Source organism: Corylus avellana, chromosome ca3 (genome assembly GCF_901000735.1).
Source record: "Corylus avellana chromosome ca3, CavTom2PMs-1.0".
In the NCBI taxonomy this organism is placed as follows: Eukaryota; Viridiplantae; Streptophyta; class Magnoliopsida; order Fagales; family Betulaceae; genus Corylus; species Corylus avellana.
Genome location: NC_081543.1, coordinates 33578029 through 33603965, shown reverse-complemented (window position 1 = coordinate 33603965; position 25937 = coordinate 33578029). Strand labels below are relative to the sequence as shown.

General features: G+C 35.4%; 3 protein-coding genes across 7 annotated transcripts; all 3 read right to left on the bottom strand.

Annotated features, from left to right (window-relative positions):
* Positions 1–768: 768 nt before the first annotated feature.
* Positions 769–8875, bottom strand: LOC132175698 (protein SAWADEE HOMEODOMAIN HOMOLOG 2-like). Its single transcript, XM_059587720.1, has 9 exons — positions 8593–8875; positions 6562–6647; positions 6170–6215; positions 5939–6092; positions 3507–3582; positions 3321–3372; positions 2578–2721; positions 2348–2467; positions 769–1323 (listed from the first exon to the last, which is right to left on the bottom strand). Exons 1-9 carry the CDS (start codon positions 8644–8646, stop codon positions 955–957), a joined length of 1101 nt encoding a protein of 366 aa, XP_059443703.1. The 5' UTR covers positions 8647–8875; the 3' UTR covers positions 769–954.
* A 1522-nt stretch (positions 8876–10397) lies between these two features.
* Positions 10398–16206, bottom strand: LOC132175850 (transcription elongation factor 1 homolog). The gene is made up of 5 exons (XM_059587920.1): positions 16062–16206; positions 12200–12326; positions 11225–11295; positions 10808–10829; positions 10398–10716 (listed from the first exon to the last, which is right to left on the bottom strand). The coding sequence occupies exons 2-5, from the start codon at positions 12310–12312 to the stop codon at positions 10656–10658; spliced, it is 267 nt and encodes an 88-aa protein (XP_059443903.1). The 5' UTR covers positions 12313–12326; positions 16062–16206; the 3' UTR covers positions 10398–10655.
* Positions 16207–18671: 2465 nt separating this feature from the next.
* LOC132175875 (probable E3 ubiquitin-protein ligase ZFP1) lies at positions 18672–24554 on the bottom strand. Of its 5 annotated transcripts, XM_059587952.1 has the most exons (7): positions 24359–24554; positions 23465–23520; positions 20638–21492; positions 19877–20274; positions 19625–19723; positions 19281–19448; positions 18672–19079 (listed from the first exon to the last, which is right to left on the bottom strand). In XM_059587952.1, coding segments are annotated over exons 1-7 (1725 nt in total). In that variant the 5' UTR covers positions 24361–24554; the 3' UTR covers positions 18672–18932. The 5 variants fall into 5 exon arrangements, with proteins under 5 accessions (XP_059443935.1, XP_059443936.1, XP_059443937.1 ...); XM_059587953.1 differs by lacking the exon at positions 23465–23520 and having other exon boundaries at positions 20638–21511; XM_059587954.1 differs by lacking the exon at positions 23465–23520.
* Between the last annotated feature and the right edge of the window lie 1383 nt (positions 24555–25937).

Sequence of the window (25937 nt, the reverse complement as noted above, 5' to 3'; positions counted from 1 at the left end):
TTAGCCCTTCTCTTAGTTTTCAATTATGGTGAATGGTCATGAAGGCTGCCTTCTTTTTACATGGTTGCTACATCATGTTTCAATTTATTGAAATATTATATACAATATTTTTATATTCCAATGAATCAATTGTTGATTTTTTATTTTTATTTTTTTTATAGCAAAACATTATATAAGAATTAAGCTGTCACATCAAATATTGTAGAATAAAAATATATTTTATAACATTACTCTTCAATTTATAAGTGATAAAACTTCTTTTTCCTTTGGGATAAAAAATGAAAGAAAAATATTGTATACCACACCCACATCTCATTTTTATCTTACTATGCTGACATGACAAAACGTAATAACGTTAATCGGCCCTTGTTAAAAAATATATACATAATGACTGCTAGATTCTAGTACTCAACATAGAAAGATAAAAATAAGATATTAATGTAGTGTATAGCATTACTCAACTTTCATTGGGAGTAGGGAAGAAAGGCTGGATTTAGTAATAGGCAGACCATGCAAAATAAAATCAAAGATGGAAGTAATTACTTCAAGGGGACTTAGCTTGTGACAGAGAAGGCATGGAAGGAACAAATATAATGCTTTGCTTCATACCCAAGGACACTAAGAAAATAAATAAAAAATTCCTAACAATTTAACATTATAATAATTGTCATTTCTTCATTCTCTTTCTTGATTTGTTATTTGGAATTCAGAAAAAGCATGAAGATCAATTCAAGTTCAATTATCATGTGCTAAGAACTCAGCCAAGAATAAAGGGGGGGAAAAATGATGTAATGAAGGAAATCACTACTGAATTGTAAGAGGCCATCATGAAAACAGACCCTACTCGGAGTATTACGCATCCCAAAAGCTCATTAACAATTTTTTCTTTAAAAAAATATAAAACTAAACTAAAATAAAATAAGGAGGAAAATTACAGAATGTCTAATCAACCTACTAATTTGCTTCTGGCCTGTTCTCAATGGAGCCACCAGGAGCCGTGCTGACGAATGCAGCGGCCGGGGGAACATTAGCTTTTCCTGCAATGTTAGTGTTGCTAGTTTCAGCTTGTTTTGGTTCTGGGATTACTGTAAGATTGGCTACAGAAACATTAGCATGCAATACTGGGGGCATCACAGCTGCATCAGCATAACGCTGCTTTTGCATTGTTTCCACAGGAGTAGTAACCCTTGGAGCACTGACTGCCGGAGGATCCATGCTAGTTTTCTGATGGTCCATGGAAGCTGCCTCATTTACAGCATGAAGCTGCTGCAACCTGTAGTCAGTTTCGGGCCGGCGGCAAACCTTTCTGAGCGGCACAATTTCCTGAGGGATGAAAACATGAAGCAACCAAATAAATTAACATTAGATCGTAAGCTGCACTTGAATGACATAACAATGCAATTACAAAGTCATGTTTGGAAAAAGGGGGGGTTTTGAAATGTCATATTCAGTGTCCAGCTAATATTCTGATTGAATCCATGTTCATCATCCAAATTGACAGTAATTGAGAGGTTTAGAAAGTAATTCATTCCAAGACCACATAAAACAAAACTTCATTTCTTGCATTTATGCACATCCAAACACTCCTAAGAGTCATTCAAACGAAATTCATTACCTAAAAGAGTACTCATGTTTCAGCTGGTCACTTCATAATGTAAAGAAGGATTTATAACTACTATATAGACCTTGAATTAGTTCACTGGAAACCTTTGCAAAATCATGTCATGCTCTGTTTATCTAAAAAATATATATACCATATTTAAAAAGTTAAAACATATGAAACTCCTAACCCTCACCTTTGTCTCACACCATGACGAACAAATGCATCGATAGATTTAAAGCCACTCTTGTATCAGTCTTGTCTCAAGAAATGATTTCCTTGAAAACCAAGGAATTGGGGAAAAGAACGAAAGAAATAACAATAAGAAAAGGCCATGGAGAGGCTGAAATGCCACGGTGAATTGCAATAAAAGGAATTTAAACAAGAATCAAAAGCTGCACTCATTTTCCAGTGGCTTCTTGAAATAAAATGGATTGCCATCAGAGCATGAGATATAAACACCTATAGAACGATGTGCATTTGGGCTCAACCATTACTGTTGGACAGAAAATTCATATAAAATGAATGAGCATAAAGAAATAGATGATTTCTACCATGTATAGACAAATGGCAACATACACACGAAAAAGTACCCATCATCATACTAGTCAGGAAATTAATATCAACCTTATCAAATAGGCCACAGAGCAGAGCAAAATTATAGAGTTGAGAGAGAAAGGATACCAAACTATTGAAAAAGAAAAGAAACTGAAGCTGCAAACTAAGAGAATACAGGCAATTATATACCTCAGACTGATCATGATCATAACGCACTAAAAACCTACAACGGCAACCTCTCACATCATGCCTTCTTCTTTGTGCATCAAGGACATGGGCGTCAAAGTAAAGAGCCTGCTCTTTACCTTCCTGAAAATTTTTAAAGCATTGAACAAAGGAGTTTCCAAAATCTGATTAGGATAACTCCTATTTTTACCAGGGTAAATACATGTCTTACTGGCACTTGCATAAATTCCCACCTGAAAACAGAGTATGAGATCTCCAGGAAGAACTGCAACACATTCTGATGATTCACATGGTAGAGAGCGCGGCCTGACATGCTTGCGAACATTAACCCACTCATCCTCCTCTGGTCCAAACCCAGCAAAACGGACCAGTACTTCCTGAAATATACAGCAAGATTAAAGACATGAGAAAAGAAATAAGCAAAGGCCAAACAGCATAAAAAATAAAAATAAAAAGTAAGCCAAAAAATAGCACCAGTTTTATTTCTATTTTACATCAAACTTTTATGGACAAAATTTCAGAAGAAAAAAAGAAGAAGCAATATTTGAGGGATTGACAAGAAAGATGAGGAACAATTCCAAACAAGTATTCTGACTTGACCCATCCATCGTATCATTCTGGGTATATCTTGCGAGCCAATTTAATAGTTCAATCCAAGTCTTACAAGGTCAACCAGGATATATGCTTTGTAGATAAATCCTTCACAAGGGAAAAAAAATTACTTATTCTATGACAACTAATTAACTCAATAATTAATAAGGTGGAAAGAGATGTAAATAAGCTGTAAAGGATGCATGGATTAATATGAAACAATAATAACAATAGAAAAATAGAACTATTTCAGCCAAAAAAAAACTCTTGGTATTGATTCTAAGAAGACTTTTTCGCCACTGGCTCTGATAAGGTGAGAAAGTAGCCTTCATTCCAAAAAACCGAAGTAGTTTAACAATGTATTGAAGAGGAACTTGAAACTTACTGGATCACCAGTCTCCAACAATCTATGGGAGAAAAAGGTAGCAACATCATACCTAAGAAAATAAAATAAAAAATTTAGATTAATTACTAGTAAGTCATTTACCATAGAAAATGATCATTATCAGAAATAATACAGGAAGCATCAAGAAATACAGATTCCTATAAATGAAAGACAAGAAACACTAACCATGCTCCATCCCTTCCAGATCTAGCTTCGAACTCCAACACAGAATTTTCGGGAGCACCCTTTCCTGCACTTGGAACTGGATAAAAGAAAATGAAGGCTAAATAAATCCTATAAATACAATGACATATCAAAGCAGATGCCTAACAAAATACACCTTGGAAAATGACGTATTGAAATGTAGTAGCATCTATCTACAGCTCTGTGTTTCATAATTAATAATCAATGACTTTTCAGGGCTCATGTGGCAGTTAAGAAGGGGTCTTTTTTTCTACTTTATTTTTCACCATTTTAGGAAAACCAAAAGCAAACTAGTCAAAGAAGGAAGATGGGTTGTAATTTGCAGAGAGCATGAATGAAGTGCACAAACTACTAGACATCTATGTTAATTGACATCATGATATCGTGTGATGCAGCTATTCATCTATCATTTGATAATTTGAAAAACATTGACAAGCCAAATAATATATCCAGCCAAGAGTGTGCTTTTTGGTGTAGGTTGTGTTTCTGATCGATGGAAGCATCGTTGTAATTTGATACCATATCAAGTTTCAATTTCTGAAACTCCTGTATCATTCATTTGTTGTGCATTGAGAGACAGTTAAATTTTCAAGATAGCGTAAGGAACACAAAGGTGTGCAGGAACTGTATCAAATACTACTCACAATGGTTAATGCTCATTTCCCTGAAAAATTAAAATGGATAGATGAAATTTAATGATATCACAAAACTTGAGCGTTTCTCTGAAAATATATACAGGCAGAGAAACGTACACACAACTAAATATGGAATTTCAGTAACTCCAAAATATTATGGTTTGTGCATTGAATATATCTTTTGTGTCCAAGTTAAACCCTGCAAAGTACAAGCTTGTAAAGTTTCTGCTTAAACAGTATATTCTCAACATGCTTCCAAATATACAACAGATAACATAAAAAATAAATCAAGATACATTGACAACACGGGATTCTTCATATGGTAAAGATAAAAGGATTATTCAGCATTGAGAAAAACAGAAATGGAAGAGTAAGATTTTTTTTCTTTTTGTGTAAATATAGTGTGTACTAAATAAATAAAGAACCCGGGTTCAGGGGCATACACCAGAGTCCCAGACTCACTATAATGCAAAGAAGCCAGCCATTAACACAATCCCAATCATATCGTAGAAGAACCAAACAAACAAAAAAATCAAGCAGCCCATACAAGGAGAGCTACACGTTAGAGATAGATGCAGGAAGCAGCCAGGATCTTTGTAACCAAAGATTCTGTTGATCCCCATTCACCCTCTTCCAGGCACACAACATGCCTCCAGCAAAAGCATTGATCTTCTAAATCAGAAAAGTAGCCTCTCTGGTCTCATTCCTAAAGGTTCTGGAGTTTCTTTCTCTCCAAAGAACATAGACAGTAGCAGAAAAGGCCAGCCTATAGATAATCGTTGGGAAGACTTACCAATGGAAAGCTGAACTGTCTGGTGAACTGAATCCTGCCTGTCCCTATTGAACTGAGGCATATTATGGAAGAGTAAGAAGGGTAGTATATGGAAGAGTAACAGCTTGATTTATTTCAGTAGGGGACCTGAACCAGGTATGCGAGGACCAAGGTACAAATTTAGTCCCCTCAAAAACATCAACCAAATTTAGATCCAAATCAATGGGCTAAGATCAAACACAATCTGTAACTTTCCTTATGAAGACTGATTTGGACTACTACTTTTCCAAAGAAATTCTGGAATCAAAATCCAGGTATGATGGCCCATACTTTCAAGTTTCATGCATTTCCTTTACAAGGTAATGGTACCTTATGATATGCTTTTACAACGTCTGACTATACAGAGAGGCTTTGAGCCGACATGGCATATAGAGAGAAGTAACAAGGGAAGAAAGACAAAGAACAGGAAGGGAGATAAACATAACACACACAGTGTCATACCATAGTCTGGAGAAAGAGAGGTAATGAGGGAAGAAAGACAAAGAACAAGAGGAAGGGAGATAAACCTAAAAAATACTATAACATTTTCTAGATTTGTGGCCTGAATTGGTGGAAAGAACGTACACTGAGAGCCCTTCTTAAGAGTAGAGTTCTTTTTTATTTCCTTTAATAGTTGTTACACCTTGTAATAGATCAGAATAGGAAATAACAACAGAAAGCAATAGCTAAGCACATCATGCACATAGAAGCTGATATAAGCCAATATTGAGCTATACAGTGATTACGGACAAACCAAATTGACAACACTAGCAGATTTAGAAATGTTAAGCATTCAAAAAGATATAAAGTCACACACTAATTGATTAAACAAATCTAAGCATGGAGCAACTTCAATCTGGCTACCAGGCTCAATTCCAACAGTACTACATAAAGCAAGTAAAGCCCAAAATTCTGGAAAAGACAAAGGAGGCCTTTAAAACTAGAACATAGAGAGGGATGCATCCCACCTGAAGGAGCAGGTATCGGAGCAGCTATAGATTGTGGCACGTTTCTCACCGGAGTTGAATCATCCCGAGGCACAGGAGACACATTTAACTTCCCAGGAGCCTTACTTAGTTTTGCTCGTATAGCATACCGCCTATTTTGGAACCAATTCCAAACCTAAAATGAAGGCTCTAAATGAGAAATAGACTCTACATGATTCCGCATCAGGGGAAAAATACAATAAAATGTCATACTTGCTTCATTTGAACTGTAATCTTGCCTTTTCGATCATCCGACTCACTACAACCAAAGAAAAATGTGTTACAATTTTTTTTTTTTTTTTTTTTTTATGTTGGGGAACCTCTCCAAGGTAGGACCCTTTAGACCCACCCCTGCAGAGTAAACCTCAGTCCCGTGCACCGCACTCTCGGAAGTTTCCCTACACGGAACTGATTAAGTCGCTGGCTTTTCACCAGGGCGTGTGACCCCAAGGAATTGTTTGCACCCATGAGGTGTTGAACCTTGGACCTTGAAGGGAGCAATACCTCAAGACCAAGGCCTTCACCACTTGGGCCAACCCCTTGGGGTTAAAAAATGCGTTACAATTACAGTTACAATGCTTAAATTAAAAGAAATTAAGGCACACCTGAACTTCTCTGCAAGTGACACAAGAACATCACGTGACGGCATCGTATTGTTGTGTTGTTGCAGAATAGCTTCCATTTCCACAACCTTGGAAAGCAGCAAGACATTCTGTTATTGAGGGTTTTAAATTATAGCTACAATCTCCTACTAATTTTTTATCCAATTCCACCATTAAAGAGATTATTCGCATATGACATCATGCAGACAGAGGTAATTGACAAGAATATCTACCTAGCAAAAGCCTTCAATTTACAAAATGAATGCTCTACTATTAGCATTCCCCATTCTTTATCAATCATCAACTTTATTGTAGTGGTCCCCGAATTATTGTTTTTGTCAGGTGACTAGTCGATGAGCACAAAATCATCTGATTTCTAGAGAAAAGATGGTACCAGTTTAAATAAATGGCCATTCTTTTCCTTGTTAGGGTAAAAGTTTACATATAATTATTGTTTAAGAATCGAAATCAGAAGCAGCTTAGGTGTAGACTCCTGCCATTACCATGCAGCTATTCTGGGGCCATTCCACATCAATGTCAAAATTACCTTGAATCGCCCATAGATAAGAAAACCACAAGAAACTGACCTAAGAACCCACTAAAAAACGAAAAAAGAGAAAGAAAAAGCTGCAACACAGAGAACTTGGAGCATTTTTGCAAACAAGGAGAAAATTAAGAGGGCACAAAACCTTTATTTGAGGATTTATTTCTGAAAACTGTTCTGTAAAACTTTGTTCCCAAATCCCAACATGGCAGATCATCACCAAAATGTTTCCAGTTACTATCTTATGATTTTTTATCAATAAAAACAGAGAGGCATAAGATTAATATTGACTACATATCTACTTCCGAAGTTTCTGGATACATACAAAAAGGTTTCTGCTACCAAACATGCCCTAACCCACCCGACAAGCTAAAATGAATGTTGACTACATAATCATTGTCATGGAAATAACAGAAACTTTCATGACCCATGTGAAATTTAATCCAGATTATATACATACCAAACTGCACCAAAGGATAAGTTATAACAAATCACAAGAAAAGGAAGAGAATTAAAAAAATATATGTAACAAAATCATAGCACCATATATATTTATAAAGAAAAGAAACAAAACAAGGAAACAAGAATACAATTAATCAACAAATATTTCAATAAATCCAAGCACAAAGAGCGGAAAATCACGCTGATTACTGCAATAAAACTGACCTTTTTTTTTTTTTTTTTGATAAGTAATTTTGTATATAAAAAGCGCAGAGGGACGCAACCCTAGTACACAGAGAGTATACAAGAAAACACCTAATCAGAAAGAGAAAAGAGAACAACAAAATCTGAAAAGCTAATAACTAAAAGAGCTAAATAAACAGTTGTCCAAATAAGAGGGAAAAAAGAAGAAGGAGGACTTGAGCTCCTCTAAGGTCCTCTCTAGATTCTCGAAACCACTATCATTTTTTTCCCTCCATAGGCACCACATAATGCAAAAGGGCACCATCTTCCAGACGGCCACCCTCCGATAGTTACCCCCAACCACCGGCATGCGAACAAATCCTCCACACTGTTAGGCATAACCCAGGAAAAAGTCCAAAGCGAAAAGGTCAAACTGACCCTTTTAACGAAATCTACTTCAACTTCAACTCGGTACGAAGATAAATGCAACTGTTTAAAGCTCTCCTCTATAAATCAACCATAAACCAGAGAAATCGAAAAACCCCCCAGAAAACCCAGCACATAGAACCTGCAATTTAACTGACCCCCTTAATAATTTCACCGCTAAATTCGAAATTTAGCGCGCAAACACTCACAAAAGACAAATATTCAAAATCCAGAAAATCAAGCGGATAAGTCCTGCAATAAAACTGACCCATCAAACAATTTCCACTACGAACCAAAAATTTAGCTTGAATTCATCCATATACACGCACAATACATAAATACTTAAGACAAATACACGTGCATATATAGGTTCCCATACACGTACATATAAACATGAATTACAAATTAGGAAAATAAAATTCGCAGAAGAAGAAGGATACCTCGTATTGCATGAAACGGAAGGCAGGGCCTCCATTACTGGGAGGCCTACCCATACTCTCTTCTTCTCTGTCCCTCTCTCTGTGTCTCCCTCTGAAACTCTCAGAAAACGAAAAACAAAAAACAAAAAAAGAACCGTTCGATTCAGATAGAACCAGCGCTTGTGCTCGCCAAAGTACGTATGATTAGAATTTAGAAGGCTCTGAGCGCTTAAAATTTGTCGAAAATCTCCGCGAATTTCAAAAAAGAAAATACGGGCGAGTGTGAGAGAGAGAGAGTGAGAGAGAGAGAGAGATGGATTTGGGTGCGAACCTTTTGTCACCAAAAGTAAATTGAAGTCACGTGACTATTGCGTGTCCGTCCCAGATTTTGGGTTTTTTTTTTTTTTTTTTTTTTTTTCCTAATAAAAAATTAATAACCAATCACTATTTTTCAAGCTAAATTTCTTATTTCTTCCTCTCTCTCTCTCCCCTCTCTAAAAAAAAAAAAATGAATAATTACCTTTTGTCTTCATGAACTACAGTGTTTTGACACTTTTTTCTTATGAACTACGAATTATGGCACCTGACCCCACCAAACTATCATCTTATGACAAAAAGCCCCCTTCCGTCAGTCAAATGGGTTAAAATTGACGGTCAACAGTCATATGCAAGTCATGTGCTATTTTTTTTTTCCACTTTTGCCCTCATTTTAAATTATTTTCATGTGTTGGATTAGGGTTTAGGAGGGTATAAACGTCATTTTCTCGGTCTAAAGTAGAGCTAAAGTGGAAGAAAAAAATTTAAAATGACACATGATTTGTATATGACCATTGACCGTCAATTTTAACCCCTTTAACTAACGGAATGGGGCTTTTTGTCATAAGATGGTAGTTTGATGGGGTTAGGTATCATAGTTGGTAGTTCATGGGGAGAAAGTGGCAATGCGCTGTAATTTCATGGGGACAAAAGGTAATTATCCAAAAATAAAATTAGTTCCTGTTTTACTTTTGATTTTAATTTATTAAATTTATAGGTTGTTTGACAAATATATTCTTTGATTATAAAGGGTTTATATGTTAAAGCTTTTCTTTTCTTTTTTTCAAAATAATAATATTAACAAAGGACATAAAAATCTTCTCCAAAGTTAATTTTTTGTATACATGTTGGTTGCTCTTTTACTTTAGAAAAATATTATTATTGGAAACAGTTCTTATCATTTTTTTTTTTTTTTGATATGTCAGTACAAGAGGGGGGAGGAAAATTCGAACTAGTGACCGTCACTTCATTAAGTGTGGTCCCAGCCGATTGAGCTACCTCTTGGAGACCAGTTCTTATCATTTGCATGAGTGTCAATATCAATTAAAAACGTTGATTATAAGATTGATTTACAGTCGAGGCATATGTGATTGATTCAAGTCCTATTATTTGATATAAAGTCTAAGCTTAAATTTTATATTGACAAAAAACAGATTTACAAAAGGAATAAAAAAATTATTGCTCATTTAAATACTAATCTATTTTATTTTGGGATACCAAATTAAAATAGGTTAAGAAGCAAAAATAGTGTTCATTGGAACCTGTGCTAAATATAAAGTAGAGAGGATGGGAGGGGAAAAAAATGATATATTTAAAAATTTAAAAATTAAGGGGTGGACGGTCTAGGGTGGCCGAAGTCAACCCCAGGTCCAGGCCCAACGGGGGTGGCCGGCCACCCCTTAATTTTTAATTTTAATTTTTAAATTTTTAAATTTTTTTATTTTTTTAACTTGGGATTGGAGCATTTTGAAAAAATATTAAAAAAAAAAAAAAAAAAAAAACTCCCCAAGTACCTTAAATCGAAGTATATGTTCACAGGACTTCATTCATTGGCTCCCTTATCACACTTCAAATGATCAGAATAAGGTGAAAGCTTTCTGCTTTTTCAATTACTCACAAGACATTTTGTAAAGGGACAAGCTACGAGAACAGAGTTTTTGGTCTTTAAATTCCCAAGACATGCATGCAAACACAATATATACATTAGTTTCTGGTTTACTCTTCCTCCTCCAACAGAGAACCAGAAATATGAACATCTTAACAGCTTCCTACGCACCATCATCTTCGGGGTTGTTGACCCGCTCACATTCATCGATCCATTCACTATATCTGCATTCAAAAAATATGAAATGAGATAAAAGGATACCGGAAAACCAATTCTCTACTTCTGAATAAAATTCATTTAGAGTTTTTCACTTACATATCTATGGGTTCAGTTAAAGCTGCAAAAAACAAAATCAAACAAAGATTAGTTCACCACTGATATTGTTTGGCAATGAGATTACAGAAGACAAGCAAGTAGAAGACAAAAAAAAAAAAAAATGATAGAAATCATTCACTTGCCCATCTCCCGAACATTTCCGTACAATAGATGGGCAAATCCACCATTGAATTTGTAGAAATCCAATGGTAAATTTGCAAAAGGGATGGACATGAGATGGAGAAGGGAATGATGGGTAACAGCTCTCTGAATATAAACAGGTCACAAAGTGCAGTTGGATTCAATTAGACCATTAATTAAAACCAAGAGCCAATTTTGATAGAGAGGCAGAGAGTTTCAATCTAATCTCTATTAAAAGCTTCCTGTCCAAAGCCAAGAATAATGATAATAACATACCTGTTATGGTTGTGCTAAAACTCTCTTGGCAAATCCTACAACTAGCCTCACCAATCAAGTTCTTCATATCACTGAAGCCAAATAAAAATTTTCAGTTCCAATAAACAGCAATATGAAAATTATGTACATGAGCACACAAACAAAACCAATCCTGAACCTTTCCAATGGCATCTATTCTGTCTTGATAAATTCATTTATTTATAAAGAAAGAGCCAAAGAGAAATAGTCATCCTCAACAGCATAAAACAAACACTCCATACACCAAAGTTATAACTTTCTTCACGTCACTAGGAAACAAATAATGATAAAGAAAGCCCTCCCATTATGGGGAAGAATTGCATAATGAAACTTCATACCACATCTGATATCTGTTGTGGAAAACTAATACCACGACTCACATATCCAAGCATGGGAGCATTATTTTAAATAAAAATAAAAAGGAATAAAACCCTGTGTCTTAAAATTTGATTCTGGTAAACACCGACAGTCAAGTGCATATTTTTTACTTTGATACCACATGAAGAGTTATTAGGCAGCAGTAATTGTACCTGAGGTTAATAATGTACTTTCCCAATCCCTTTTTTAATTATGAAAATCATGCCATGAAAATGTGACTAATAAACTATTTTTTCCCCAAAACTACTAAGAATGGCAACATTTCATCAAGCTTCAGAGAGGTATGATAAAGAAATCTAGTTGATGCAAAAATATGGTGACCCGGTCAATAGAATTCAGAAGCCAGAATTTAAGCTGCCACTTTGCATGACTTCTTAAATTTCATGTGTTGTAAACGATCTAAGCAAATGATGCAGAACAAGAGAGACAGAACTCAATAAAATGGAAAATTTCTACAGAAGCAAGGAGAAAGATGTGAGCATGAAATAATGTAAAAAGGCTCTGGAAGTGAAGTGAAAGACATCAACCTCAGCACATTAATGTACCATAGGGAAACAAGTCTTAATGATCATAACTTACATACGACATTCAACACTTGTTCCATGGTTGCAGAAGGGGCAACTGAAGACAGTATCAAGCTTGTCCATTCGCTTCTTTGGGGGTGGCTTGGTCTTTGCCTTCCTTTTCCCCATTTGTCAACTCAAATCTGTTTGATATCAATGTTTCAATATGTTACCTCATGTTCTAAGTCATCAAGTATGCAAAGTATGGGATCATTACTGAAAGAATAGACAAAATAAAATAAACATCATGCATTATCAATAGAAAGCAAGAGCTATTCGCGCTTATAAAATGCCCCTAATCATTGCTTTAACTAGAACCTTCTCATTATGAGTTTCCCTTCCTCTAATATTTATATTCTTATTGCCTACAAAAATCACCATCATCATCACTACCAAACTAAAAATATTTCAATGACATAACGACGAAGGCCATTACATTTGCAAAGGAGATATACCCAGTATAGATATATCAACAAATAGTAACGACCAAAATGCTTATTTTTCCTTCTTTTTTTCATGTAATTTCATTTCCTCAATTTCAAAAAATTAAGGAATTGCAAATTTAATTGATCAATAAAATGAAAACCCCCAATAAATGGGCAAATTCAATCAATCAATTATGAAGATAGTCCTACAACGGCAGCATTAAGAGGTGGCCAAACTTAATTCTATCAAAAAAGGAGAACCCAAACAAAAAGGAAAATTTCATAGAAAAAAATTAAAAAATTAAAAATATTAGCAAATGAACACACTTAATCACTTATGCAATTGATAGAAGGGGACCCTAAAAAAACCAACTTCAAATACTGCGGAAATTACTATTTCCCACTTAAAACATAGGAAAGCGTAAGGCACTCCATGTACACAGAAAGTATAAGAGAAACCACATAGGTAGTAGGAGCAAAAAAACATGATAATTAACACTAAAGGAGAAATATAAACAACTGTCCAAAAATACAAGGTGTTGAAAAATAAAGATTTCAACTCCTCCAAAGTCCTTTTGCTGTCCTCAAAACACCTAGATTCATTTCCCTCCATAGACACCACAAAATGCACGAAGGTACCATCTTCCATACAGCAACACTCCGAGTCCTGCCAGCAATCTACCAACAAGCAAACAAATCGACTACTCGTCTAGGCATAACGCAAGACAACCCGAATCGGTTGAAGAAGACATTCCAAATGACGCAAGCAACCTCACAAGAAGAAGATGGTCCAAGGACTCCCTATTCCTTTTGCACATAAAACGTCAATCAACCACAATGACGTTCCGCTTCCAGAGATTGTTGTAAGGATCTTCCATAGGACCGCTGACCACACAAAAAAAGGCCATCCTCAACATAATTTCGTCCAAACACTCTTCCAAGGGAAATGGAAACCATAATGACAACCCAAGACATTGTAGTAAGATTCAACACCATAATGACAACCCTGTTTTAGGTGGGACTCACCACAACCTATCTTACCCTTCCAGTCTTATTCTTACTAAATACAATATCCAGTAGAACTAGGCAAAGGCATTTACCTCTTAGTCCTAGGCTGCTCTAGCAAAGCTTAACTTCCACTGAATGGCACCTCCAAAAAAATTCCATGTAAACCTCAACATGAGCATCCTTTGCGCGAGCAATACCAAATAAAACTGGAAAGGCATCCTTAAGGGCCATATCCTCACACCAAAGATCATGCCAGAATCTAACATTGGAGCCATCTCCCACTTCAAACCTGGTGTAACTACAGAATTTCCCCCAACCCCTCCTAATATTCTTCCATTAACCCACCCCATACGCCCCAACAGGCTCATCAGAACACTACCCTCCCCACGAACTTCCATATTTAGATTCCACCACCACTCTCCACCGAGCCTCTCTCTTAAGCCCATATCACCAAAGCCATTTACCTAAGAGAGCATGATTGAGCCTCATTGAACCTCAACAAGTTCCTAATCCCCATAACCCCCCTCAGAGATCGGTGTACACACCTTCAACCAACTCACTAGGTGATATTTGAACTATTTGCCTAGCTCAACGTATAACAAATCATGTTGGATCTTCTCAATATGATTTGCAACACTCGAAGGGAGAGGAAACAGGGACATGAAGTATGTAGGCAAGTTGGATATGGTGCTCTTGATAAGGGTAATCCTACTACCCTTATACAAATACAACCTTTTTTCCAACTAGCCAACCAACGTTCTATCTAATCGATAATACCGTTCCATATATGCTTGGCCTTATAGGATGTCCCCAAAGAAAGACCGAGATACTTCAAAGGCAGGGACATAGCCCCACAATCCAAAATCCAAGCCAACCCAGCCACATTATCAGCATTTCCCATCGAAACCAATACTGACTTGGATAAGTTCGTCTTCAAACCCGACACAACTTCAAATAATAAGAACAAGCTCCGTAAAATGCGAAGATGATTTGGATTGGCCCCAAAAAAAAGGAAAGTGTCATAAGCGAATAGAAGATGAGAGATATCAACCTATGTCCCCACATAGAAGCCAGACAACAATCCTCCATTCATAGCAGCTGAAATCATCCTACCCAATGCCTCCATCACTAGAACAAACAGCAAAAGCTACAAAGGATCCCCTTGCCTCAAGCCACAAGAGCTACTAAAGAAGCCTATGGAGGAGCCGTTCACCAACGAAAACCGCACCGAGGAATTGCAATGAGTTATCCAAGAGCACATTTCCCCCCAAACCCACATCTTCTCGACATGTACAATAGAAAATCCCAATTAACATGATCATAAGTTTTTTCTAAGTCCATTTTACAAATAATCCCCGGTTCTCTAGATCTCAATCTCCTATCAAGGAATTCATTGGCAATAAGAATAAGATCTAAAATTTTCCTACCTGACTACCTCGAATGAATGCATTTTGTGACTTAGAGGTGATCTTCTCCAAAATTGTCCTAAGCTTGTTTGCTAAAATCTTTGCAATTATCTTATAAATGCTACCTACCAAACTGATCAAGCAAAAATCCTTGGGGTCAACAGCCCCAAGAATCTTCGGAATGAGGGCAAGAAACATAGCATTAAGGCTTCTCTCAAACTTACCACTAGCATGGAACTCATGAAAGACCTTCATGATGTCCTCTTTCAGAACAACCCAACAAGCTTGGAAGAACACCATAGAGTAACCATCAGGGCCCGGTGCCTTGCCACCATTCATTGCTTTCAATAACTCCCACACCTCCCTTTCCTCAAACTCTCTCTCCAGCTAACTAGCCTCAACCTCATCAATAGAATCATTCAATCAAAGGAAAGACCGTCCACCACAGGCCTCCAACTGCACTGCTCAGTAAACAACTCCATATAAAATTGGACAATGTGCTCGCTGAACTCCGAACAGTTGGGTGAAATTGTACCATCAATCAACAAGGATTTAAAGGTGTTCCTTCTTCTATTGGAGTACTAAACTGATCCTAGGGTTAGGCTTCCATCAAATCAATCCTTGGGGTACAAAAATTATCTTATAGTTCCTTGTGGTAAACTTTTTGTATCAAATTGATCATTCCATCCGATTCCATACAAACTTCGTCTATTTTTCTGACGAAATCGTTATAAAATTACAAATTTACTCCAAAATAAAAAATATAAAAAAAATATAAAAAAAAATTAGAGATTCTAACTTTATTTTGTTGACGATCATGTTTAAATTAAAAAGCTACAAATAGATAAAAGAAAATGAAATCTTGATACGGCTTCACCGAATTCTTCGATACCCAGAAAAAAAAAAATTATCACAATATTCGAAAAACTTTCCTTCACTTTTCTCCTTCGTTCCCCAGTTTTCCACGTAACCAAACATGAGATAATAAAACCCATCGTTAAAAATTCAAGGAAAAAAAGAAAAAAGAAAAAGGTTTTACCGGTGTTTAATTACCGACGACGATATTCAGAGAGAGAGAGAGACTTTCTTTGTGTGTGTTATATCCTCCAGGACCTCCACCGCCAGTATATTTGCCTGCCTTCTCAATCCAGGAGGAGCGTAGTCTGTAGACTTCAAAAAAAAAAAAATCCAGGAGTCTCAACCGTCAACGACGTCGTTGTGCTGGTCGCTTTTTTTTTTTTTTGGCGCCACTCCCTTTGGTTGGGAGAGTTGCCCTGAGCGTTGATTTTTAGTTTTGGTTTTTTTCTCGAAAGATTTCAATTTAATCTTTAGGGAAAACCTTCTATCAGGTCAATACGCAAAAGTGATGTTTTGCAGCATCCAATAAAAGGTGTACACATCAGCTAGTTACCCCTGATAGAATAGGAGTAAAATCATTGGATTTTTTATTTCACTCCCACTCTCTTCTTATCTGGTTCATCTTCACCAAAAATTTTATTTTCTCTTCTTCTCTTTCTCTCCCACTTTCTCTTTTTCTCTGCCAATGGCTCTGGCGTGACCCATGGTTGGGTTTGGTCGTAACCCAGACGTGAGTCACCTCCTCCGGCGCCGCCAATCACCTCCTCCAGCGCCGTGAGTCACCTTTTCTGGCCTTTAGGGTAATAAAATTCTTAAAAGGTTAACCTTCTATCTCTAGATTTTAGATTTGAATCCAAAAATGAGTTTTGAGGCATTATAAATAGATTTTGAAGCGGGTCACAACCAAAAAAGGCATTAGAAATGGGTTTTGAGGCGGGTCACAGCCTAGCCAAACTCACGGCGTGGGTTTGGCCAACCAGGGTGTTTTTGTTCTTTGATCTGGTATGTTTGTTCTCACTTTTATTTTATTTTGCATTTTTCTTAAATTGATGATGTGTCAAATGGTGATTAGATGTTGTAAAGGGGCTGATTTACACCGGGGACCTAATAATAGGGGCTCTCTAATCTTTAATAAGTTTTTCCAATCAATCTTTTTGTTGGTTTTTCATTGATTTTTCGTCCAAAAAATTTAAATATTTTTTAATGTTTGCAAAGCAGCCAAAGCTCAATTCTACTGTCTTGTAAGTTGAAACTATGTTGTTTAATTTAATTTTCTCATGTTTCTAAGTAGAGCTGTTATTCGTTTATTTTTATTTTGAGTATGAATTGAGCTTAGATTAAATTTCCGTTTTTTTAAATTCATTTTTTTAACGAACTCGAACATGTTCATAACTTACTTAATTAACTTATTCATTCTTCTTATAAAATAATATAATCACTCTTTTTATATTTTTATTTTCAAAAACACGTGCTAATTGTTATTAATAATATATGGTTCAAGTTAATTAAACCAACCATTGTTTTTCAAAAGTACATGCTAATTATTATTAATAATATATGGTTCAAGTTAATTAAACCAACCAATCTTCTTTGTAAAATGATATATAACCTTTTATCATTGATAGAGTGTTTTATTACATAAGGCAAGATTTATAGATTTAAACAATTTAACCTCAAGTTTATATACCTACATTTTATGCTCACATAGATATAATTATGACTTTATTTAGATTAAGAAGAGGGTCCCTTCTCATCCATTTGAATACTTCAAATATTTCATTATAAAGTTTAAAACAATATTATATAAATAAAATAAAATAAAAACTATATTAGTTTATTCAGACTTATACAATCTGAGTTGTGCTTTTACGGCCGAACCAAGTTGAGCTTATACAAATTTGGCTCAATTGGCCCAATAAGCAAGTCTAAGGGTACATTTGGAATTGCGATTTCATAGGAAAAATCTTCGTTTTTAAAAGATATCACAAAATATAAGGCGTTTGACATTGCGATTTAAAAAGCACTTACTTTAAAATTAAAATTATAAAAATAAAAAATAAAATAAAAAATTACAATTTCAATAAGCAGGCTATGAGGTGTTTACTTAAAAAAATGCAATTTTAAACCAGAATCATAAATTCGCATAACAAATATTTAATAAAAAAATATTTTTAACATGTTTTACCAAACGCTTTTAAGATTTTAAAAAGTAGCGATTTCAAAAACGCTATTTTTAAAATTGTACTTATTGAAACTGCAATCTCAAACGAATCAGTTTATATTCAAACTTGGTTAGTTTAATAGAAAAAGGTGAAGTGGAGTTTATACACCAATTTCTAAGCAAACATAAAAGCAGTATAATAGAAAAGGTGAAATAGAGTTTATAGACCAATTTCTAAGCAAACATAAGTGTATCAAGATTTTTTTTTTTTTTTTTGATAGCGAGGAACTCGTAAAACAGAACCACTTCGTGCACCCACCCGTAAACCTTAGATAAACCTCAAACCCATGTAAACACCTACTCCATACGGATCAGGTAATACTCTAGCTTCACCGGAGGGCTACCCTAGAAAATTGTTTGCATCTAAAGAGGTTCAAACCTTAGACCTCATAGACTAACACAAAATTCATACCACTTGGACCAACCCTTTGGGTTCATGTCACGTGTATACATACAAACATAATATCTGTGTGCACGAGAAAGACAGGCTAAAAAAGCTAAAATCAATTTAATGAACAAAAATAATGAATTTATCGTTTTGAAAAGTCATTAGCTGAGAATGCACCAGTGTATCAATACATGAAAGAACAAGAATATGATAGAATAGAGCATACGGAGGAGCATCATGAGAAAGTCTGTACAGTTTTTTTTTTTTTTTTTGTCTAGACACAGGACTCATGTTCCAGAGGCCAACAAATAAATGAGTCCAAACTGTTAGTCATATACGCTAAGTACATATACAAAATATCAACTTGTTATGATAATTAGCTCTTTGGAAAGACAAATGGAAGAGTTTTTCATTTGAATTTCCAACTGTCAACCCATTCATTCCTATACATCCTTCCCTCCTGTGGTCAGTGCTTCGGATTTGCAGATGGGGCAGACATTCTTCAGGACCAGCCACTTCTTTAAGCAATCCGCATGATAATCATGTCCACAATCAAGAATTCCAATCTTCTCTTGGTTCTTATATTCATCCTGAAAAATTTACCCCCCCCAAAAAATAAAAACAGACGTTAAAGAGAAAAATGGATTCTGAATGATCAAAGTAGAAAAACCAATCCACTATTCAGAAGTATTTTTGAATTGAATGTGATAAAGCTGGGGTACATTATGAATCACTTCCAGTTATTCAAAAATGGGGTTCCAATCACTAAATAGTTATTTCTTTTGAAGTACCTGGCATATAATGCAAGAATCAGCTTCCTGATCCACAGAAGCTGCTTCCTCAAGATTGATAACAGTGGCAGATGATAAATAGGATTTTGTCTTTAATTGGCTCGTGACAGTTTCCTCCGACAACCCGGTGCTTACACTACCAATCTGTTCCCCCAATGCAAGAAGCTCCTGAGAAAATTAAAAATTTGAAGTCAAAAGGTTTTATAGAGGTCTACAAAATTTGTACAAAATAAAATCAGAGAGGTTATCTTTTTTTTTGTTTTTTTTTTTTTGTTCCCCTTAATTTTAATCTATCAAGCACTATGCAACTCCTGCTATGTCATTAAATGTCCTCAGCTTATTACCTCATAAGACATATCCTCAATATCCAATCGCATGTCTCTGTGATGGTCCATCAAATTCCCCACTTGATAAAATTCTGGCATATCTAGTATTGCAGTTTCCTACACATATTAACCCAAAGAGTTCAGCCAATTTGCAATAACAAATAACATGAATAGTAACTAATATGTGCCATATACCTCATTCCAATAAAATACCATCACTTATTTAAAGAAAAAGAACGACAGAAAATGACATAATAGAAGAGAAAATACATCAGCCTGCAGAACTCTCAAGTGTGGCAGGTTGCGATGTCTAAGAGTTGCTTCAGGCATGAACCCCCCCCTGTGATGACGGTATATCCGAAGCCCAGTTGGAGGAACAGATCCGGGATGCCTATGACCCATCTCCAAACTGTTCTGAACAGGATTCAGACTGCTGCGTGAAGGATTTGTAGAAACTCTATATGAAGCTGCAGCTACTTGGGGTTGAAAGTTAATATTCTGGCCTCTCACTCCATGCGTTAGCGGGCCTGGATGATGAAGATTGTGGTGCTGGTGGTTGATGGGAGGAGGATGCTGGAAATTAGGGGGACTTCTGTTACTAGCTGTCTCATGATATCTCTGCACACCCATGCTCCGACTCTCCATAGAACCTCCATTGGCATTGCTCCCTTTAAGGAATGTAAGAGACTCATTAGTACAAAATGTCAAGGTAATTTAGGCTACATTTGTCACAACAGAGATCATCTTCTCAGAAAACAGACTATAAGAGTGGCTTTGAATAGAAATAGCGATGGTTATAAGAATAAGCTTCAATTAATATGAAAGAGGTGCAACTGTTTTCACATTCTAAAAACAGATAAAAGATACAGAACAAAACAAAATCCACAAACTTTTTGCTAATTCCATCATGTAAACCTAAAGATAATTTGCAGTAGACCATAGAGAAATATCACTTTTCTGGCATAAAATTAGTAGATTGGTACAAATGGAGTTCTACTAAGGAGAAATGGATTAAGGAAAGAGTAATTCACCATGCACATAAGGCATTGCAGGAGCCTGGTTCCAGGATGATGTACCTCCATCAACAGAATTACTGCCCAACTGTTGGTCCAACCAGAGAGTACCAGCTGGCTGAAAAGGCTGACCCATATAATTTGCTTGAATCAAATGATTATGGTCATGCACCATAAGAGAATCCATCACAGTAGCACCAGCTCTGTTCCTCAAACTATTTTGGGGTCCTACTTCCATGCTTGATGGAGTACCAACCCCTCTGTACTGAGACAGATCAAAAGAAGCACCATCCATTACTGCAACCCCATCAGGATGCCTTGTATTCAAGGGTGCAACCGAAGAACTAGAGCTTGATGACGCGTCATTATGTTGAAAACAACCAGCAATTCCTTCAGCATGTTTTCTCTTGCATGGACCCCTGACATCATCCATAAAGTGGCTGTTCCTTCCATGCACATCTGTAGAAACTCCAATGACTCCATAATGGCTGGAAGATGTCAACTGACCAGAGGCCCCATGACTTCGGGGAGCAGGTAATGCCCCACTACCAGATGAAGGTGTCATGTAAGAATAATAAAAGTTCGATGAAGGTGCAACACCTAAATCAATATTATGATGATGTTGAATGCCATTGTAGTGTGTCATCCCATAGATCATGCCATTGTCACAGGGCTCTACTGCATACTGGACGTCAAGATTAGCTGTGTTCCCAGAAGCTGACACCATAGTACGGATATTTGGTTGTGCAAAGTTTGCATTGGAGCCCACAAGGATGCAAGGCTCGGGACGGAGATAATTCTGTCCATGTTGATCCGATTCAAAACCAATCATTGGATTAGTGAATAGCATATTTCTTTGCCCCATACTGATGCCTGCTTTCAAGACACAATACTGAGAAAAATCAATCAGGTTGGGAATACTGAACCATAATAACAACAATAACAATGACTATAATTATTGCTAACTACATACCAATTCACCATTAGAACAAAAAAGTGCATATGCAGTTATTTAACTTGTCAAGATTGACTCTACAACTATATGACCAGACAAAAGGAATCTAAAAAAGACATAAAATAAAATAAACCTTCAGCTCGTGTTACATTTAAAGCTAGAAGAAAATGTAACATGACAATCTAAATTTCCTCACACATTTAGAAAACAGTCTTCAACAATAGCTTCCTGTGGAGCATCCCAACTTCTACACCAAAGAAATAGTACAAGGAAGTAATATACGAGGCTACTACTATGTACTATTCCTATTTTAGCTCCATATTGTTTCAAGATTTTATTTGACGGTCACAGAAAAAAGTAAAAATATTCACACAAGGTTTGCAAAGTTCCTAAAGGAACATCCTAAAATTGGAATGAAAAGATTCTAGTTAGAGAACCCAAGAAAGGAGGAAAAAAAAGAAAAGGCGGCATTGACATACACACACACAAAGTTCTACAGCCCATGAGTCTACAATGGTATAATAATCCCACTGCAACATCTAACTCCAATTTAAACAAGACATTACTTCCATATGAATAAGGCCAGAGACCTCCTGATCAATATGAGACGCATCTATAGAGACCCTGCTCTCTTTATATCCCAATTACAGCAGCTCCTATTTTGCTTTAGTACATGAGTTTTGAGTGGAAATAGCCCGTAGTTCAATGGACAAAAAACAAAACAATGCTGCTACTCCAGATTATTTCAAGCCTAATATGGTGAGATGTGATAGATTGCAATGGGTAGAGGACTTCAATGGCAGATATTCTGTGGAGAGTTTAGGAAAGCATTCATTCTCAAATCCTTATTGTAAACTGGTATAAAACTGTATGGTTCTTTGGTAAGCTATTAATACTGAAAACAAGCCGCATTCATATGGCATCATTCCAAAAAGTTGTGGTCTTTTATGGGCAAGATACTGGAAATCTCAATCACATCTTCTCCTGTCCTTTTCTACAAGAGAATATGGCATTTCTCCAGAGATGAGTGTAATCTTCAATGGGCTTTACAGAAGTTGGGAGTACGCTATTTGTTGGATGATCCATCTCTTCAGAGATAAGTCCCTTTTAAGCATGAAAACCATGTTTGCAACTATCTATATAATTTGGACAAAAAAAACTCGGGAACCTTTCACAATAGAATTAGAAATACTTGTACTGTGTCTCACGAGATTATGTCTTGTGTTTGGGGTCTCAAGCTTACACAAGAAAATAGATAGCTTCAAAGATCATGATGTATTTCATTTAAGGTTTTTCAATCTTAGTCTATATTATGGTCTATGAGCTGGTGAAGTACTCTTTGCAATGTTTTAGTCTCTTTCCCAACAGGGAGCTTTGCATGATGTTTAGTTTGTGGTAGCGATGTTCTTATATAGCTTTAATTTTTTCCTTTAATATAATCACTTATTTATCAAAAAAAAAAAAAAAAAAGACCTATCTACCTCTCAAAACTCAAAAGAACAAGAAGTAAATGATTCAGTTCATCAAGTAACATATGAAACCCTTATGCTGTCACCAACCACCAAAGCAACTCTTAAACAGATCCTAAATATCCTTTACTTTATCCTCAACCCAATAAGCATTAAACAAGGACTAAATGACCACACACTTTCTTCCTATGATCATGTTACACAAAGCAAAGGGTTTTGCAATTTTTCAGGTTACAACAACTCAAAAACTTGTATTTGTATTCAACCACCGTCAACCTGATTGTTTTACCCACAACAGATTTTCGCCTAAAAGGGAAAAACAAGAGTAACTCGCTTTGTTGCTAGAAATATAAGCTCGAAAAAATAAATTTTTATGCGATTTTTATCAATTTTTTGGATACCCAGAAGAAAATTTACCTACATTCAAAAATTTCCTTCACTTCTCTTCTTCTTTCCCTAGTTTCCAGGTTACGTAACCTGAGGATAATGAAAGCCATAGCTTAATTTTTTTTGTTTTTGAAAAAAAAAAAAAAAAAAATTACGTTATTTCGCTAACGACCATGTTGAAATTTAAAAAATTACGAAAACATAACAGAATATGACATATTGATACGATTTTTACCGAATTCCTGGATACTCAGAAGAAAACTAATCACAATATCCAAACAAAATTCTTTCACTTCTTCTTTCCCCAGTTTTCCAGGTAACAAAACACGAGGGCAATGAAACCCGTTATTTAAAAAAAAAAAAAAATTATAACCTATTTTACCGTTAATTTTTTAGTAATTTTGAAATTTTAAAAAAAAAAATACAAAACATAAGAGAATGCAATCTTGATAAGATTTTTACCAAATTCTTGGATACCCAGAATAGAATAATCAAAATTTTCAAATAAATTTCATTTACTTTCTTATTCTTTCCCCAGTTTTCCAGCTAACCAAACATGAGGATAACGAAACCCATTATTTAAAATTGAAAAAAAATATATATACAGATTAAAAATTTGTAACGTTATTTTGTCAACGATCATGTTGAAATTACAAAAAACACAAAAGAAAATAACATATTGATACAATTTTCATCGAATACTTGGATACCCAGAAGAATATTTATCACAATATCCCCAAAACAAATTTCCTTCGCTTCTATTCTTCTTTCCCCACTTTCCCAGGAAACCAAACATGGGGACAATGAAACCCATCAAATAAAATTCAAAGAAAAAAAGAAAACAAAAAGATTTTACCGTTATTTATTTTACCATCGATCAAATTGAAATTTAAAGACAGATTACCGCATCTCAGGATAGAAAACTCACATGCAATCGCGCAGAGAGGGCGATCGGCGATCTCGAAGAGAGAAAGATTCTTCAGAGAGAGAGAAGGGAAGAAAGAGGAACGCTTTCCGAGAAAGAGAAACGGTTGATCTCAGAGAGAGAGAGAGAGAGAGGGGGAGAGGTAATCTTCACGGACAGAAGCGGTTTGTGTTTTATAGTGCTTCTACCAGGCGGAGACATTGGGTTGGGTTCGGTCATTATAACACCCTCTTTTTTATTTCTTTTTTTTTTTATTTCCTTATCTTTTCTTAATTTCCTAGTCCAGTTGGGAAAAGGGAAGGCTGCATTACACCCCACTATACACGATAGAAGATGGGTTGACGTGGCAGTTTTAACAATTTTTAGTTTGGTTATTGTTTAAAAGAAAATATAAAATTAAAGGTTGGTTGAGATTATCACGTAATATTATAAGATAGTTATAGATAAAGCTAATATAGTAATTTTTTTGTTTTTGGTAATCATTAGATCAGTCCTTGTTACATATATTAGGTACTAAACCTTGTCACCTCAGTTTTATGAGATATTTGTGTGATGTTTATATGGTATGTAACATTACTCGTATATTTTATTATGAACGTAACACCTTGGTCCCATATTAGGAAGATGATGAGTAACCCACTTAGTGAGTGATTTATCATTGCTTTAGTTATTAGGTGAAACTGAGTTTTATAAGGAATTTTAGAGAAGCTCTAAATTGACTAGTCATTTTAGGGTGATAGCACAGATATGATTAGCATTTTTTCCTGGGCCATTATAAATGATATCAGAGCTACAATAGGTCATGTGGTACTACTATACTAGAGCACTGCATGACATAGCCCTAACGAGGACGTCAGGAGTTTAAGATGATAGAGTTTATAACACTCTTGTTCCATATTGGAAAGATGTCATAGACTGGATAACTTATAAAGATACTCATGGATGTTAAATCTCACATTGTCTAATTATTATGTAAAAATTGTATTTTATAAGAAATTTTAAGAAAATTCCAAATTGACTAGTCATTTTGAGATTAAAAAAAAAAAAAAAAAAAAAAAACGAGGGTACTAAGTATCTCAGTCAGTCAGTCAATCAGTTTGTAGGGTTTAGTATTACTTTTTAAACTTGAAGTAAAAATGCCACAATAATCATACTTTGAAGGATAAAGTGTATTTTTTTCCTTTTTTTTTTATTAAAAAAAAAATTGTAGCTAAATTACAGTTTAGATTTCGGTATCTCCTTCGGGTTAAATTAGACATGATGAATACTATAACATGTACAAAGCATATACCATCGAAAATTATGGAATGACCAATAATTCCCAAAAAAAATAGTGTTCGTCTTTAGGATTTGATGACTTGTAACAATCGGATAATTTGGTCATTTCCTATGACGAGGGAGTAATTCAGACATTGACGAAAGGGTTATTTTTTTAGAAATAAATTTATCACATTAATATGACTCTTTTTTTTTCTTTTTTTTTTTTTTTTTCTAATTACATTAATATGACTTAGGTTGTGAAATAACCTCACCCTTTTTAAGTATTTATTTCAATTTTACATTGTGATGGTCCAAGAGGTTT

Excerpts from the sequence above, each read along its gene's own strand:
- LOC132175698 (XM_059587720.1), bottom strand. The coding sequence starts at position 8,646 with ATGGGTAGGCCTCCCAGTAATGGAGGCCCTGCCTTCCGTTTCATGCAA. Across the intron at positions 6,648-8,592 it reads TCCGTTTCATGCAATACGAG|GTTGTGGAAATGGAAGCTAT; the intron begins GTATCCTTCTTC and ends CTGCTTTCCAAG. Across the intron at positions 6,216-6,561 it reads TCACTTGCAGAGAAGTTCAG|TGAGTCGGATGATCGAAAAG; the intron begins GTGTGCCTTAAT and ends CTTTGGTTGTAG.
- LOC132175850 (XM_059587920.1), bottom strand. The coding sequence starts at position 12,312 with ATGGGGAAAAGGAAGGCAAAGACCAAGCCACCCCCAAAGAAGCGAATG. Across the intron at positions 11,296-12,199 it reads ACAAGTGTTGAATGTCGTAT|TGATATGAAGAACTTGATTG; the intron begins GTAAGTTATGAT and ends ATTTGGCTTCAG. Across the intron at positions 10,830-11,224 it reads TTTTAGCACAACCATAACAG|CTTTAACTGAACCCATAGAT; the intron begins GTATGTTATTAT and ends TGTTTTTTGCAG.
- LOC132175875 (XM_059587952.1), bottom strand. Across the intron at positions 19,724-19,876 it reads TGAGAGTTCTGCAGGCTGAT|GAAACTGCAATACTAGATAT; the intron begins GTATTTTCTCTT and ends TAATATGTGTAG. Across the intron at positions 19,080-19,280 it reads ATTCTTGCATTATATGCCAG|GATGAATATAAGAACCAAGA; the intron begins GTACTTCAAAAG and ends TAAATTTTTCAG.